At 44.1% G+C, this 17,057-nt stretch overlaps 1 protein-coding gene across 2 annotated transcripts in view; it reads right to left on the reverse strand.

Moving 5' to 3' along the window:
* The window catches only part of LOC138978463 (uncharacterized), a 110,758-nt gene continuing 93,701 nt past the window's right edge, over positions 1 to 17,057 (reverse strand). Inside the window, exons 4-12 of one of the 2 annotated variants that reach the window (XM_070351205.1) lie at positions 16,459 to 16,648; positions 15,149 to 15,413; positions 14,532 to 14,603; positions 9,396 to 9,637; positions 8,922 to 9,059; positions 7,875 to 8,076; positions 7,209 to 7,376; positions 3,402 to 3,647; positions 1 to 2,709 (exon numbers count right to left, since the gene is read on the reverse strand). In XM_070351205.1, coding sequence (XP_070207306.1) covers positions 1,891 to 2,709; positions 3,402 to 3,647; positions 7,209 to 7,376; positions 7,875 to 8,076; positions 8,922 to 9,059; positions 9,396 to 9,637; positions 14,532 to 14,603; positions 15,149 to 15,413; positions 16,459 to 16,648 — 2,342 coding nt within the window. In that variant the 3' untranslated portion in view covers positions 1 to 1,890. The remainder of the gene's footprint in view (positions 2,710 to 3,401; positions 3,648 to 7,208; positions 7,377 to 7,874; positions 8,077 to 8,921; positions 9,060 to 9,395; positions 9,638 to 14,531; positions 14,604 to 15,148; positions 15,414 to 16,458; positions 16,649 to 17,057) is intronic. The other variant, XM_070351206.1, reaches the window with a different exon arrangement.

A 17,057-nucleotide genomic window follows, 5' to 3' on the forward strand; every position in this document is an offset into this window, starting at 1 on the left:
CATAGTCGCGTTTTTGTTAGAGAGGTAGTGTACAAAATGTCGTTTTGTACGTTTAAATTACATGTCGATTATTTTAGTCATATATCAATCAATAAATAAATGCGCATACTTTTATTAAACGTTACTTTCACTTTAAGATCGCTTCTAACATTTAGTATAATTTCTGACAAATGCACGCTATGTAATAAATTGATAATATTATGGACGCCATGTGGTAAAACCGGAAGTTGAATTATTTTGCGATAGCAAAATCCTTTTACAATGATCACTTTCCTTTTATATTAAGCTGATCTTTAACGTTATGGGTAAAAATCTAACAGATTGAACCAAATTATCCTTTTTCAAGCCTGTGTATGTGTAAACTCTTTTTTGCTTCGACCCTGTTCGGTTTTCGGAGTTGATTCAAAATCATCCATTATGTATCTTATGTGACTGTTGTTTTCCTCGGTAAATTAACAATTGTTGATGTAAAATAATTCTAGCTGTGAGAATAAACAATTTTCAAGATGTTTTTGATTGCGGTTTCAACCAGGCGTTCAGTTAGCTATACATATCGATTGAGAAAATGGCATTTCCTGTTTTGTCGTCCGCATGTTATAAAGATGTTGTTAAAAATAAAACTGTGTATACGAATTAGGCATTTTACTTGCTGTCTGATGGCAAAAATCTTTAGCTTTCGTTTAAGGTATAATTTGCTTATATCCGTATGCAGTCAAGCGGTACATGACGGTTTTTTGTAACCTACCCCCTGCGTCATGGCTGCATTTTTGCAGAAAATGGGTCATGTTACAAAAACGCTTCTCATTCTTAGGTGGTTGGGTTTAGCCATTTGTCGTTTACCGAACTGTGGCTGCAAATAAAACGAACTTTCCAAAAAACATAATATCTAATGTGACCACCAAAAGTAACCTTTTCACTATAGCCAGCCAGGTGACTACTCGTCTCGATTCCCCCTCTATGTTAAAACATTTATTCAAAACTTTTTTTTTTTTTTTTTTTTTTAATTCTTGTTTACTATTGTTTATTATGAACGTTTTAATGTTTTATTTTACTCTAATAATTTTTTTTTTTTTTCCCCTTACACCTGTTCCTTGTCCCGGTGTGCTCTCACGCCGCCCCGTCCCTGCACTCACTGCTCCATCCACATCTGAATTTCGTTCGGCTGCCAGACTTGTCGATTTTACAGACGCTCCAGGGAGGGATGTCGGGTCGTTGCGGTAGGCTACCCTCGGAAGATGACACTGCACTTCTGCTGAGTCACTTCGACGGTGTTCAGTAGTGGGTCTGTCCCGAGCTAACGGACGCAGCCCACTACCTACTATGCCCCCTACTAACGACATTGACTGCTAAGTCGCGGAGCCAGACTGAGTGAGGGTCCCCTCCAGAGAGCAGACCGCCACCACGTCCCTCCGTCGACCCCCCAGAACGTCACACGTTGAAGACTGACAGCAGAAGTACTATTCAGGGAAGGATGGAACAGGAACACTGAGACCAAGGTCACCATGAGAGCTCCGGGCATGACTAACTTGACTAAATGTAAAAAGGAGTAGAACAAGAAGACTGAATGCTCATATGACTCACCTTCGTTGTTTGTAAAATGAATAACAAAATTATTTACAGCTCTTGTTCCATAAACGTTCCAGAAATTGATAATTTTCGCCTCACTGACCTCAACTCGACACACTTGTCAACTTACAATCTGAACAAGATCCACCAGAGTAGCATGTGGTCAACTCTAGAGGTCATTAATTAAACCCTAAAAATGCCTGAAGTTTCAAAGATCTAGCTTCATAAAGTGTTCAAGAACATGATTGCTCAGGTGAGTCAAAAATGAATCTTACCTCTCCCCCCAAATCGGCATATGCTGCCTGAATGGCAGGATAAAAACGGTCATACACGTAAAAATCCACTCGTGCAAAACACATGAGTGAACGTGGGAGTTTCAGCCCTTGAACGAAAAAGAAAAAGAAAAAGAAAAAGAAGAAGAATGTTACCTCCAGCAGGACCAGCCGCACTCTCTCCTCCTGTCTTCCCGTCACCATCCACGGGAGCTGATGACGTCACGCCCAGACTCGAACCCTCGACGCCCGAAGAGTCAACGACTATAGATGCAATTTGCTCTTTCGCATCTGCAATAGTCTTCTGAAACTGAACCCAGTAAGGCGACATCAAGCCGACTCTTCTGCTTGGAACCTGGGCTGAAACGGGCCTGGTGGGAACAACCCGAGAACCCTGTTCAGCTTGAGATCTTGAACCCTCTGTGCGTTGGTCAGTGGAGCTGCGCGAGTGTTGAGGCCTCTTGCGGCTTTTAGACGAAGCGTGAGCGGTGCGAGGTCGACTGGAGTTGTTGTTGACGTTCCCAGCGATGAAGTCATCATCATTCTGTTCATGATCCTTGAGCAGAACGTCCAAAGGGATTTCAAGGGGAAGGAGAAAACTCTTCTGCCTTCTTTGCATCAGGGTAGGGTTGGCGGTCTCAGATCTTTGCGGTGAGATGAGGGAACACCCGCTTCTCGGAGAGGTGTAAGACTGTGAATCCGAGACGTTCCATTCTGACTTGTTGGTAAAGCTGACTACAGCGCCCCCTACATTGTTGTCTCCGAACTCCTCCTCTTCATCATCTTCATCATCATCGTTGTCGTCGTCATAAGCGTCTGCCCAAACACAGTCCATTGCCCAAACCATCTCCAGTTCTTCTTCCGTGTCCATCTGAAATAATGAAAATCTTCATTCTAAGACCCAAATTTATGACTTCCCAACTATTAAGACTTTGCTTTTCAGACTTTCTATTCATAACCTCTGTAAGTAAGTTAACCACCATTTGAAGACACTACTTTTTAAAACCTGATTTTCTCAAATTTTCGAAGGTCTTTGTTTGTTTGTTTGTTTGCTTAACGCCCAGCCGACCACGAAGGGCCATATCAGGGCGGTGCTGCTTTGACATATAACGTGCGCCACACACAAGACAGAAGTCGCAGCACAGGCTTCATGTCTCACCCAGTCACATTATTCTGACACCGGACCAACCTGTCCTAGCACTAACCCCATAATGCCAGACGCCAGGCGGAGCAGCCACTAGATTGCCAATTTAAAAGTCTTAGGTATGACCCGGCCGGGGTTCGAACCCACGACCTCCCGATCACGGGGCGGACGCCTTACCACTAGGCCAACCGTGCCGGTTTCGAAGGTCTTAAAAGGTGGTTTCACTCACTTGAAAATTAAAGGGAAACCCCCCTTCAAGACGTCAAAAAATCAACAATATTTTCCTTTTTCCTCTGTATAATTCACCTTCCCATAGGGAACGTTAATTTAGTCCATAACGATCACTTTTGGCGGGTTCCTTCGGTGGACATTATAGACAGGCTCAACTGTACACATACAGTACAACAAACACAACTCACATCATCGTCGTCGTCAGCGGCAAAGTCGTCACACTCTGGCAGGTTGCCACAGTCGCTGCCACAGGCGTTGGACGTTTCCCCATCACTGCCGCTCCCAGCTGCTGCCTCTTCTTCCTTCACTTTGTTCAGAACATCACCCAGACAGTCATCAAAATCGTCATCATCGTCGTCGTTGTCATCGTTGTCGGAGCTGCATGTGGCTGCCAGGGAGGGGGTTGCAGGGAAGGCAGGAGTAGACTCCCTCACCTGCACAAACCAAAGAACAAAATCAAAACTTGACCAAATGTTAAAATGGTTGCCTTGAAATGTTGTAGTATGCTGCCTGAATGGCGGGGTAAAAACGGTCATACACCTGAAAACCACTTGCGCAAAAACATGAGTGAACGAGGGAGTTACAGCCCATGAACGAAGAACAAGAAGACAAGTAGTTCTAGAGTCAAGCCTCAGCACAGCCTATAAGCGCAGACACATTAAGTGCATTATCAAACACAAGTTATCAACAACCATTACTTGCACTCAATGCGCTGTGATACATGGGCACTTTAGGCTTTCCCCATAGCCGATGTTCCTAAAAATAGAATGGGTAATTCTGAGAAAGTGTTCAAGGGATCTTCCACACACTACTCAAAAGGCAAGGAACGAAGAAGTATGAAGGAAATAAAAGAAGGGTTTACAAAAAAAGGAGAGTTGAGAAATAAAAAGAACAATTACATACGTTTGTACAAGATTGGTTGGTTAAATTTGCTGCAAGATTCGAACCCGACCTACCCGGATTTGCGTTCTGGCGCGCTACTGACATTGCTAACAGGGGGGGAAAAAGAGGAATTTTTCACTCCGAGTTATTCGTGAGTTCTTGGGCATGGGATCCGTTACCGACTCATCGCTTCCTGAGCAGCTCACTTCGAGGTATGTGTGCTCACTCTCTATCGATCTGACTGTTCAAGTTGCCTGAACTTGATGACTGCCCTAACTCACCCGTTCACTCTGTACATGTATTTTGGAAAGCAAAATCAAATAGCACTGACATCCAGCCTGACCGCCATAATGTTGGCACTACTTACACTGCAAGGCGTTGACCAATCACCAAAGGGAACTAAAGTCCTTTCACAAGAAAGATTGCCGTACCAAGAATTCCCTCTTGATTTGAAAAATGTAATAGTTTTTGTGTGCTGTGCACGTGGTGATGCCCCATGGTTTGTTTATTATATAAAGGGAAGTAACTAGTTGCAAGAAAGTTTGGACAGAGACAATAAGGAGTGTTGAAAGCTTGTAAGATGATAGGCTTGTAACGTACATAATTGTATGACCCTTCTTTGAAGAAAAAAAGTATGTATACAGATTCATGTACACGTACAAGATCCCACTTTTCCAGCGGAAGTCTGGGGACTTGAAAACATATGGATACCTGGTACCCACACCCCTTGGGGGCAGGATAGGTCAGTTGGTAGAGCAGGGACGGACACGGGTTAACTTTTCGTGCAGACTCAGAGACGGTATCCATGTCCCACCCCCATGTAACCACAGTCGCACGTAAAAGACCTCGGTCATTCTGCCATAAGTGCAGGTGGCTGATTACACCTAAACACGCGGATACCTGGGTAGCGCGCCTCTGTTGCTGCTAGCTTTCCACTGGGAGGAAGCAACCCGAATTTTCCAGCATTGGGATAATAGAGTATATACAAAGACAAAATAATTGAAAAAAGACAACATCATGATGGCCACGTGGCAGGGATAAAAACAGCATTCAGGAACCCAGAAGAAGACAGATGCGTATTCACCATGGACATAACAATCAGACCCCACCTCGAGTACGGCTCCACAGCGTGGTCAACCTCAGCCAAGACAAACCTGCAGACCCTCGACCGTGTGAAAAACCAGGCCCTCCGACTCATCACTGGTGCAATGAAATCCACGCCCATCAAGGAAATGGAGAAGCTTACCACCATCCAACCCCTCTGTCAGAGAAGAGAAGCCAAGACTATGGTACAGGCCGAGAAGCTCAAGTGCCTACCCGACCACCCCATGAAGCACAGACTGAGCAACCTCACCAAGAACCGGCTCAAACGGAGCAGTTTTGTACACGAGAGCAAGAGACTTTCTCGACAGTACAGGGAAGTCCTCCCACAGAACACTCTACCTCTGACTCAAGAAGAAGAGGAAACCCCCAAAGCAACAGAGAAACCAGGCATCCAGATCTGCACCAGTGTTCCACATTTTACCTCAGGAGAAGATCAGAATGACACAGCTCGACAGGCACTCACCTTAGTCCTGATCGACGAACAGTACCCAAAAGAGGCGTGGATCCATGTATACACCGATGGATCAGCAACTAACGCCGTGCTCAATGGAGGTGCTGGCATTCTGATCCAGTTCCCTGGGGGACATACAGCTACATCCAGCGTTGCCACTGGCAAACACTGCACAAACTATAAAGCAGAAGCAGAAGCTCTCATGCAGGCCGCCTCCTTGGTTCAGGACTCCGCAGACCCTTGCTACCAAGTTGTCTTCCTCTCGGACGCCCTTTCAGTCCTTCAGGCCCTAGAGAACGACAAACTCCCACAGCTGGCCAAAGCATTACAGATGGTCAGACAAACCAGAAGAGTTGTCCTCCAGTGGATACCAGCACACTGTGGGATACCAGGAAATGAAAGGGCAGATGAGCTGGCGAAAAAAGGAGCCGTGGAAGATCAACCCGAAAACACTGTCAGCTTTAGTGAGCAGAAGACAATCATCAAGGCATTGATGAGGCCAAGGACAAACAGAGATGACTACCACACAATGTCCAGAGAGCAGCAAGTCAACCTCATCAGGCTGCGTACTGGCCACAACAGGCTCAATGCTCACATGAACCGAAAGTTCAAGCTGGCGCCATCACCAACCTGTGCCTGCGGTCAAGACCAAACAGCGGAACACATCTTACAGCGATGTCCCTTACTAGATGAGGAACAAAAAGAAGTGTGGCCGTCACCAACTCCCTTGCAGACCAAACTATACGGCAGTCGACAGGAGTTGGAGAAAACGACAACATTTATCACCAGTGCTGGACTGATCGTGTAACCTCTGCGAACGCCAAGAAGAAGAAGAAGAAGAAGACCATGGACATTTGTCCAATCTTCAAGAACAAATTATGTGCAGACCTGCTATTTTCCTTTACCCCTTTGTGAGTCCACACAATCACAAGACCAAGTTACCAAGGTACTGAAATCCATGTCAGAATTCGGTAGGTTACAGAAACACAAAATTACTAAGCAAGCATTCCCCCCGAAACAGAGTATGACTACCGGTACCGAAATGTTGGTGATAACAGTCATACACATCAGAGCTCGTTCATACCAAACAGGAGCTAGTGTAGGTGGGAGTTGGAGCAAACTCTTCTTCTTCTGTTTCTTTCATGGGCTGAAACTCCCACGTTCACTCATGTTTTGCATGAGTGGATTTTTACGTGTATGACCGTTTTTACCCCGCCATTCAGGCAGCATCACCGATTTGGGGGGAAGCATGCTGGGTATTTTCCTGTTTCCATGACCCACGGTATTTTCCTGTTTCCATGACCCACCAAACTCTGACATGGATTACAGGATCTTTTCTATGCGCACTTGGTCTTGTGCTTGCGTGTACACACGAAGGGGGATAAGGCACTAGCAGGTCTGCACATAAGATGACCTGGGAGATCGGAAAAATATCCACACTTAACCCACCAGGCGGCCGGGATTTGAACTCACGACCTTCCGATTAGGAGGCCGATGTCTTATCCATTACCCCCGTCGTTGCAGCATACACATTGCAGAAGAGGAAAAAGCAACCAACCTGCTGCACGAATTGAGCAGAGAAGGACAGGCTGTTGACGCTCAGTAGATTTTCGGGAGCGGAGTGACGCCAGGGTTTGACACCCGACGCCGTCTTGATGCATGCCGCGGGGTTCATGTATTGGTCGCTTGGACCTCTTCTGTTGGGTTTGGGTTTCGTTGTCATCACCTGCAATAGAAATCCATTTAAATAACCAGATTAGTATTTTCTTTATCACTATTTCATAGAAATCCATGTGTGATTGGTTCATTCTTGATCATCGATGGACCTGACAGCAACAAAGGTGTTTAGACCAGGGTTACAGTATTAAAGCAAGGTCTGTCACCACAACAAGAATTTGTAGAAGTTTGTCACGCGTACACACACCAGACACTTATCCCTTTGACATGCATGCAATCATCTACACACGTGTGCGCTCCACACTCACACACATACGAACACACATACATACACACAGACACAGAGAATTTCCATCCAGTCTCTCACAGGCCCACCACACTCCCACAGCACCAACCTTCCCTGCCCTCCTCGCAACACCACGCGTCCCCCCACATGGGTCCCTCGCTCTCACCCCTGTTCCCACCCCCCCCCCCCCCGACCCGGCCCCAACCACCACCATCTTCCTTCACAACCCCTCCCCTCGCTCATCACAACAAAATCACCCACCTCCAAATCAGTACATGACTTGTTCTTCCGGATCTCCCCAGAAGCACTGACAACGGTGAGCAGACCTGTGCTCAGTGATGCACGCCCGTCAGACGTCCACGCTGGTCGCACTGGCAAGGTGGTCTTGTCCACGCCCGCTGCTCTCTGGGGGAGACCACCCCTCTCAATGACCACAGCCCCAGGTGTCTGAGATGAGTCCAACCTGTTGAAGAAGGATGCGATGAAATGCCTTTTTTTCTTTCTTCTGTTTTTGGGACCTCAGCTGATTGCAGGTTGCTTCGATTCTATTTTTTGGTTAATCTTTCTCGCTTTCTCGCTCTCTCTCTCTTGTTTAATTTTTTTTTAAATGTTGTTGTTGCTCATGCATCCTTCTTCATTGGAATTTTTTGTGTGTTTCATTCAACTCCAAAATTCCATTCTCATAAACAATTACTCATGAAAGTGACGCTATGAAGCCATTCTTTTTTGCCAGCAAACTTGCTAGAATGGCCAAAAGAGGTTCGAGTGTCACGCAGTTCTTGGCGTTACCGTGACATTGTTCGACAATTCTCCTGAAGTAAGGGGAAAGTTAAGGCGATATGAAACTTGTTTCACCATTTTGTTGATTGCCGACACCAAGTGACATCCCTGAGAGGGGAAAAAATTTGAAAGACTCTGATCATCAGATCATAAAGACGAACTTCTTCTTTTTCTTCATCTGCGTTCTTCTTCTTCTTCTTCGTTCATGGGCTTAGACTCCCACGTTCACTCATGTTTTTAGCACGAGTGGATTTTTACGTGTATGACCGTTTTTACCCCGCCATTTAGGCAGCCATACGCCGCTTTCGGAGGAGTTCATCTGCGTTCAAGGGCTGAAACTCCCACGTACTCGTGTTCTCAGTTTTGCACGAGTGGGATTTTATGTGTATGGCCGTTTTTACCCCACCATTTAGGCAGCCACAACCTTCGGCTTGGGAGGCCGGCTCCTTCTCCACTCGGCCACTGCGCCCGTCATTAAGACAAACATAAATCAAGACCCCGAGCTCTTTAGCCAAACTTGCCACTTACCATTTAAGCCGACGAGGGTCTGGCAGCTCAGTGGAGGGTGTAGGTCTACGAGAGGTGAGGGGAGAACCGTATCGTGTGGGCATCACGTGGGGCACATACTGCATGGGCTGGGAATTGCAGTCACCCACCACCGGGCACCTGTAGACAGGAAGTGAAGAATCTAGTAACAGTCGTCATTAAGGTAAGCTTCTTCATCGTTGTCATTGTTATCTTCTTCCGTCCTTGTCGCTGTCTTTTTCGTCGTCCTCGTCGTGATCATTATCATCGTCGTCGTCATCATCATCACCATCACTATCATCATCATCATCATCATCATCATCATCTCCCCGCCACTAACAACAGCACGATCACCATATCTCAGCTGTGCTTTTGTCTCTATTGGAAGTACATGTACATACCAAACAGAGCAGCTCTTGTTACTTTATGCATCAGCCGTAACACCACCACCACGAACACCCCCCTCCACCTCCTTACCTAAGCTGTGTGGCATAGTTCGCAGCCTGCGTCAAGTGGGCAGGGACCACATGGTCCATGGAAGTTGCCGGTCTGTTGGGCATCACCCTGCCCTTCATGCCCCTCGGGGTCTTCCCCGGGCACTGTTGCCTAGCAATGCCAAATACGTCTGCCTTGCGCGCAACCATGTTGTCGATGCGATCCTCAAGCTCCATCAGGGCGGACTTGGTTCCTTGTGGCAGGAAGGTGTTCTTCGACACCACCTGAAGGCAGGGATTTTACAGGGAGAATTATTAGTGGCTGGGAGAGAATGCCTTGTGAGGATTTCTAGCGCTAAAGACAACTAAGGTCAACGTGCTTGTGAATGTTTCGTTTTGTCTTGAATCAAACACTGTCTGACCGCTACAAATAACACTAGGTCGACATGCTTGGGAAAGTTTAATTTAACAATGTCGGTCCGCTATAAAGACAACCAAGTTGACGTACTTCAATGTGAATGGGTTTTTTCCTTCTATAATTAAACGATCTAAATTAAAATGTGTTGCTTTTTGCGATGGTCGACAACCTTAACATACTCTTCCGTGCAAATCTGTAACATGTTTACTTTTTATCTACTACATGTATTGATAAAAGTTATACAAGCAACAGCACCGTCTGACCATTTTCGCTCTGCAGTCTCGTATGCTTTAATGTAGAAGCTGTTTCAAGGAGTTGAAGCATTAACTGCAGGTAATTCAGGTCGTCCTGAGTTCGGCAGTTTTACAGTTCCATCTTGTCTTATCAGAATATATCAATGCAGTGTAAAGACCCCACACTTTAAGACTCCCTCCCATTTAAGACCCTGCTTTTCGCGATTTTCTGTTCATAACCTCTGTAAATATGCCCCCATTTTAATCGATCAATCAATCAGTATGAGGCTTATATCGCGCGTATTCCGTGGGTACAGTTCTAAGCGCAGGGATTTATTTTTTTTTAAATATTTTTTTTATGCAATTTATATCGCGCACATATTCAAGGCGCAGGGATTTATTTATGCCGTGTGAGATGGAATTTTTTCACACAAAACATCACGCATTCACATCGACCAGCAGATCGCAGCCATTTTGGCGCATATCCTACTTTTCACGGCCTATTATTCCAAGTCACACGGGTATGTTTGTGGACATTTTTATCTATGCCTACACAATTTTGCCAGGAAAGACCTTTTCGTCAATCGTGGGATCTTTAACGTGCACACCCCAATGTAGTGTACACTCCCTCTTTAAGACCTGATTTTCTGAGATTGTTGAAGGTCTCAAAAGGGGTGTTGCACGTACTTTACTTATTATCATCACATCTTGTTTCCAGGCTTGTAGTGTCAGACAAGTTTCACAATCAGCTTCACTAAGCTCTCCCTGCCATTATCTTACAAAAATAATATAGTTATACCCCCCCCCCCCCTATTCCTAACCCCCATCACAAACTTTTTTTCATGCAATGACATTCAACAAAAGAAAACTGTAGTAGCGTTCTAGCGTCTGAGATTCTCATCTTAACTACAGATATGTGTAAACGTGCACACGCCAGAGTTCTTGTGCATTGAGTTTACGTATACTCGAGCTCAAGAAAAAGCAAACACTCAAAACAAGTCATTACTCAAACAATCAAGCAATCAATCCAAGCAACAACTGACAATAACACAACACAACACAACTGCGCATGTGCAAAGTCTCATCAACATCAACCCCACCCTCCTCCCTCCAAAATCTCTCTCTCTTCGTTCCCACCATCCCACCGTAGATAAATTTGGACCCATGTAAAACGTAACTGAAAAGAAATGTCGTTCTTTGCTATGGGCCAAAAGTTCTTTGGAGAAAAATTGTTTCCTGATGCTAATACTGGGTGTGAATTTTGCTCAACATAGCCCAAACAAGTGCAAACAAAAGCTGTGGAGGGGAACAAACAAAACCTGCGATTAGAAGATCACTTCAACACGACACATAGTTACCCCATAACCAGAGCACTGCGGTAAACTTTTCACTGGTTGTCGATTACCGTGCGCTAGCAACTTTCTCATCTCCAATGAAAGGGCCTGCCAAAGTGACCCCAAGAACAATGTAATACAAGAGGCGAAGCCTTCAAGGCTCGGGTACGAAACCAACAAACAGTAACACAAAGTCAATCATTTCATCACACATACACACACACAGTAAGCATAGGTGACACGGTGCAAGAGTGCGAGACACTAGATCTAGATCTGTCTGTCTGTAGCCTACTTACGGGGACACGACTGCCAGATGGCCAGATCGACACTGCACTTTCGACAGCGCTTCCTCGCGCAGACACTGGAAACACGCTGTGCAGATTAACCTGTAGGAAATCTCCTTTGGTATCTTCTTTATCTATTTTTCTGGAGCTACGAAACCGAACAATGTGAAATCGTCTTCTCCGAAAAGGCGAACTGCAGCTCGGTGATAACTGTATCTATACCACAATCCTTCACGCGATCTGACCTAACCTTGACCCCTGACCTGGTCTACATACCACACACGACACAAACCAGTCACCTGTTTTTACCCCCCCCCCAAAAAAAAAACCACCACCCGTTTTCTTTGGATACACACTTTAACTACATACGTGCCGACGAAATGTTGATCATTGCTTCAATACTTTGAAGCTGTTGCTTGAATAATAACCAGGTAAAATTTGTATTTCGGTGTTCAGTCAAATGTTAAAGTTTCTACCACAGACATACATACATACATACATACGCACGCACGCACAGACAGACAAAAGTTAGCATCGCATAGGCTACACTTACGTGAGCCAAAAAACAGAAATGAGGATTGAAAATGACCAAAAAGGAGAACAAAAAGGTTTCAAAACAAGGGGCAAAAAAAAGTCAAGCTGTTGTTTTTTTAATCCCGGAAAGCCGCATGACCGTCGTGCTCTTTAGAGCTGTATTCCGGAACGAAATGCAATATCGGATTTATTTTGGGTCTCAAACACACAACAAAATCAGCTCCAAATCACATGAAGTTAGATACATTCTTGCTGGCATGTATACTCAGTACTATACCATTACCTGGCAACTACATCATTTCCATGTCAAAATCAAACCCAAGAACTCGAAAGAAAAAAGATGATGCTGTTAAGAGATCCATAACGATTCAACCCTTTGCCCTACATTCTCTGCAAAGCAGCAAACTAAACTTGACAATTTTCACCGTCATTATTTTTTTTTATCTGTGTTACAATAACCATCGCATTTTACCATTATGAATTTCAGCTTGTGTCTCTGAACAACATTGCTTTGTGTTCAAATTTCCGTGAGCATTTTTATTAAAATTCCTAATTGTAACTGTTTTCAATGCATGTAACTTATTAACTTATCCATTTTTGTACACCGCGATTACCTCTGGTGAGAACGGAGGATTAATAAGTGTTCATCAGTATCATTACTATCATCACTAATAACAGTATCATTATCATTACTATCATCACTAATATCAGTATCATTATCATTACTTTTTTTTTTTTTTTATATTTGCCAAGCACATCATTGTGGGGCTTTTAATCAAAAAATATTCAAGCATCCATCTACAACGTATCCTCATTCATCCTTCAACATTTACACAATACTGAAATATCTCAATGCTAATTCATATCCTAACATCACATTCAAATCAATAGGTCTACCATATCTATACTTACTGATACACATTTTTGAAATGAGCAAAATATGATTAATAATTTTGTTTATGGGGGTTTGCACTTCTGGAGAGTATCCAAACAATACATCTTTTTCTGTTAATATAATATTTTCTCCCGTATTAACAAATATACATCTTCTAACATTTTCCCAAAACAATTTCATTTTGCTACATTTCCAAAAGAAGTGTTCAATATAATCAATTTCATTACAAAGACTACATAAACTATTTTCTTTTAACTTCATTTTATGCAATAAAATATTTGTGGGATAAATATTATGTAAAATTTTCCATTGGAGTAACTTTAATCTTTCTTCGCTTGTACATGCACTTGCCAGGACCCAATACTTTTCGTCAATGCAAATGTTATATTTGTGGGACCAAAATTTTACAGCGCAGGGTTCACTGGCTTTGGATTGCGTTAATATCGCACGAAATTTCTTCGGGGAAGGGTTATTTAGCATGCCCTGAAAACAGGTCGCAGGATGCTCGTCACCCGCGTCTGTGTTGTCCCGCAGTGCTCGCGCGCAGAGGGCCGTGTGCAAAGCGTTGTACTCAAACAGCCTTGTGGCGCTATATCCGACAATGGCACAAATATGTTGAAATGACACAATATTTTCGTCTATCCATACATCACGTACACAATTCACACCGGCTTCAATCCATTTATCAAAACACAACACATTCTTTCTAAAAATAATATCTGCATTATTCCACAAACATTGATCAAGAATACTTTCTTTTTGAACAGGAAATAAATATCTGTTCTCAATCCATATTTTTAAAACTTGTTGCCAAAATTTTGATTTAACTCTGGTCAGACCAATAAACTGTTTTGGTTTGGCAGTTGATTTAAAGCAGCACAGCTGGCTTCCGAGAACCTCATAATAATGTCTTGGGATCAATTGCCAATTTGCAAAATCGGTTTGTTGTAACCTGGCTGCCCAACATAACAAAAAGGATGTCTGCATATCATGCATATTTATCATGTTAATATCATTATCATTACTATCATCACTAATATCAGTATCATTATCATGCATGGTCATTAATATCAGTATGACTGGTTGGTCCGGTGTCAGAATAATGTGACTGGGTGAGACATGAAGCCTGTGTTGCGACTTCTGTCTTGTGTGTGGCGCACATTAAATGTCAAAGCAGCACCGCCCTGATATCACCCTTCGTGGTGGACTGGGCGTTAAGCAAACAAACAAACAAACAAACAAAAATATCAGTATATTTTTGCGCAAATTCTTCAGTCATTAATTTAACCAGTTGCAGCACATGTTTGACTTTTCACCAATATGTTATCCCTCATCCAAATTGGAGGGATCGGAAAAATAAAACTGAACTAGTACAAGTCAGTACAATGACCATAATTATTAACACCATGTAGCAAACTGTGAACGTATGCACCCACAACAAGCAACAACTTTCAACATGTTCTTTCCTCTGTTGACCCTACCCTTCCTGCTGAGAGACAGAAATGGCCAAACTCTATGTTTTTCACCGACAAACAGCTTTGGCCATACTCCATCTGTACAAAAAGAGATGATTTGTCCAAGACGTTTACTTGGTGTCTTTCATATATAACATTCTGAGATCTCTCTCTCTCTCTCTCTCTCTCTCTCTCTCTCTCTCTCTCTCTCTCTCTCTCTCTCTCTCTCTCTCTCTCTCTCTCTCTCTCTCTCTCTCTCTCATGCTTGCATCTGCTCTCTCTCTCTCTCTCTCTCTCTCTCTCTCTCTCTCTCTCTCTCTCTCTCTCTTTAAGATTAACTTTAAAAGACATTTATAGAAAAAAGAATCATTGTTAGTTAGCAGAAACAGGGCAGAATGGCTGCTCTCGATTTTGGAAAAGAAAGGTGTTTGCTTAAAGCAAAGAATATGACTCTGATACTCAGTCATAGTTTTCAGCCACTACAGAAAGTTACAGAATGCTCTCTCTCACACACACACACACACCCACACACACACTTACATTTATCACTTCCCCTGAATTCACACCCCCCCCCCCCCCCGATCCTACCCTCCTTCCACCCCCATCCCCTCTCCCTCCCCAATCTCACAACACATCTTTCTTACCTTTCCCACTTTCTTGGGCCGTTTTTTCTTCTTCATCGCTTCCTGGCTCTGTTGTGGTGCCTGTTGCTGCTGCTGGCTTGCAGTGGAGCTTCTGTCGTCGTTTTGATCGCCTTTCTCCTCACCCTGGCCTTGCTTGTTATCGCCGTTGTCGTCGCTGTCGTCGCCCGCCTTCTGGTCCTGTAGTGACAAGTTCTGCTGGGGATAGAAGACCGACTTCTTGCTGGGGTTGTAGGTGGACGTGCCCCACTTGTGTTTAGCGCAATAGCTGAAACCAGAAAGGTACCATTAACTATTTACAGTGTTACCTGCGATGTGAGGACAACTCCCAACATAGGACACCTTTTGTTGTCCCATTGCTCACCGTCTTCACCAAACTGGTGTCAAACCTTACTCTTGTTCCAGCGTCCCCCCGACATCCCCAGAACTATTGACAATTCTTACCTTTTACAGATGTCCGTCCATGGACCTGAAATAGTACTGCTCGACTTGGGGTTGAACCTGTAGCTGTCCAACATCTATGTTTTGCTATCAATACCCCCCGTATGCAAGGTTATTCAGCCTAAAGAACTCTCACACACATACACAAAATAATATAGTTACGGTAGCGTACAGTACACTGTACATCCTAGAAAATACCCTTGGCGTATCTCGTCTTCCGTTTTAGGTAGGAACCTAATGTTTTGCAAGGACCGTGTGTCACGCATTTCAAAGGTACACAACAACTTTCAGCTCAGGCGAACGATACACACCAGAGATCTAAGTACAGACAGGATTTAGTTAGCTCGGATGTTTATGAAGCTAGACCTTTGAAACTGTGCACACTTCTGGGGTTTGATGATCCTACGACATGATCCCGGTTTGGTTGTCTCTCGGTCAAACGGTGGGGTCGCAGTGACAAACAAACAAACAGACTGAATCCTAAACACACCTGTAAACGGCAAATAACAAGGAAACGATCAGTGCACGGGTGTTGGAACAGGGCACCATACGGTTGCTATGGCGACCTGCCGGTGTGATGGCACACAACATATAAATGAGACGGGACAAGAGTTAGGCCGTTAATCATTTTCCTATAACCGCAGTAACAGACATAATAAATCCTACCTCTGCAAACGGCAAATAACAAGGAAACGATCACTGCACAGGTGTTGGGACGGGGCACCATACGGTTGCGGTGACGACCTGCAGGTGTGATGGCACACAACAGAATACAGAATATTGTATTGCCCAAGTTTGGGAATTCGTTTTGACAGATGGGTTTTTTATATTTTTTATATATATATTTTTTTTAAATAAGATGAATTTCTCACCTCTTGCAGATGCCCATTAGCCAGGTGTCGATGGATCTAAAGTAGTATTGCTCGTCCTGGAAGGACTTGGGGTCGAACCTGTAGCTGTCAAACACCTGTACCTTGCCCTTGTTCCAGCGCGCCCCGATGGTTTTAGGCCCGTCCCCCAGCCACACTTCCACGTGCATCATGTTGTGACGCTGCTTCTTGCCTGGGGAGGAGGACAGTTTGACAATAAAAGAGGAAACACATACATATACATGTACATGTATCGACTTCGTCCTGGAATTTTGGTGTAGCTCATGGTAGACAGCTTTTCAGCAGATTAGGCCAAAACTGGTTATTTGTATTATGAAATAGTGTTTATATTTGTGTCTGGTACGGACAGAAAGACAAAAGAATGTTAAATCCTGTATTGTCCATCGTAATTTAGAGAATATTTTTCATTGAGAATTCTTCTTCTTCTTCTTCTGCGTTCGTGGGCTGAAACTCCCACGTACACTCGTGTTTTTTGCACGAGTGGAATTTTACGTGTATGACCGTTTTTTTTACCCCGCCATTTAGGCAGCCATACGCCGTTTTCGGAGGAAGCATGCTGGGTATTTTCGTGTTTCTATAAC

Source organism: Littorina saxatilis, linkage group LG10 (genome assembly GCF_037325665.1).
Source record: "Littorina saxatilis isolate snail1 linkage group LG10, US_GU_Lsax_2.0, whole genome shotgun sequence".
NCBI lineage: Eukaryota > Metazoa > Mollusca > Gastropoda > Littorinimorpha > Littorinidae > Littorina > Littorina saxatilis.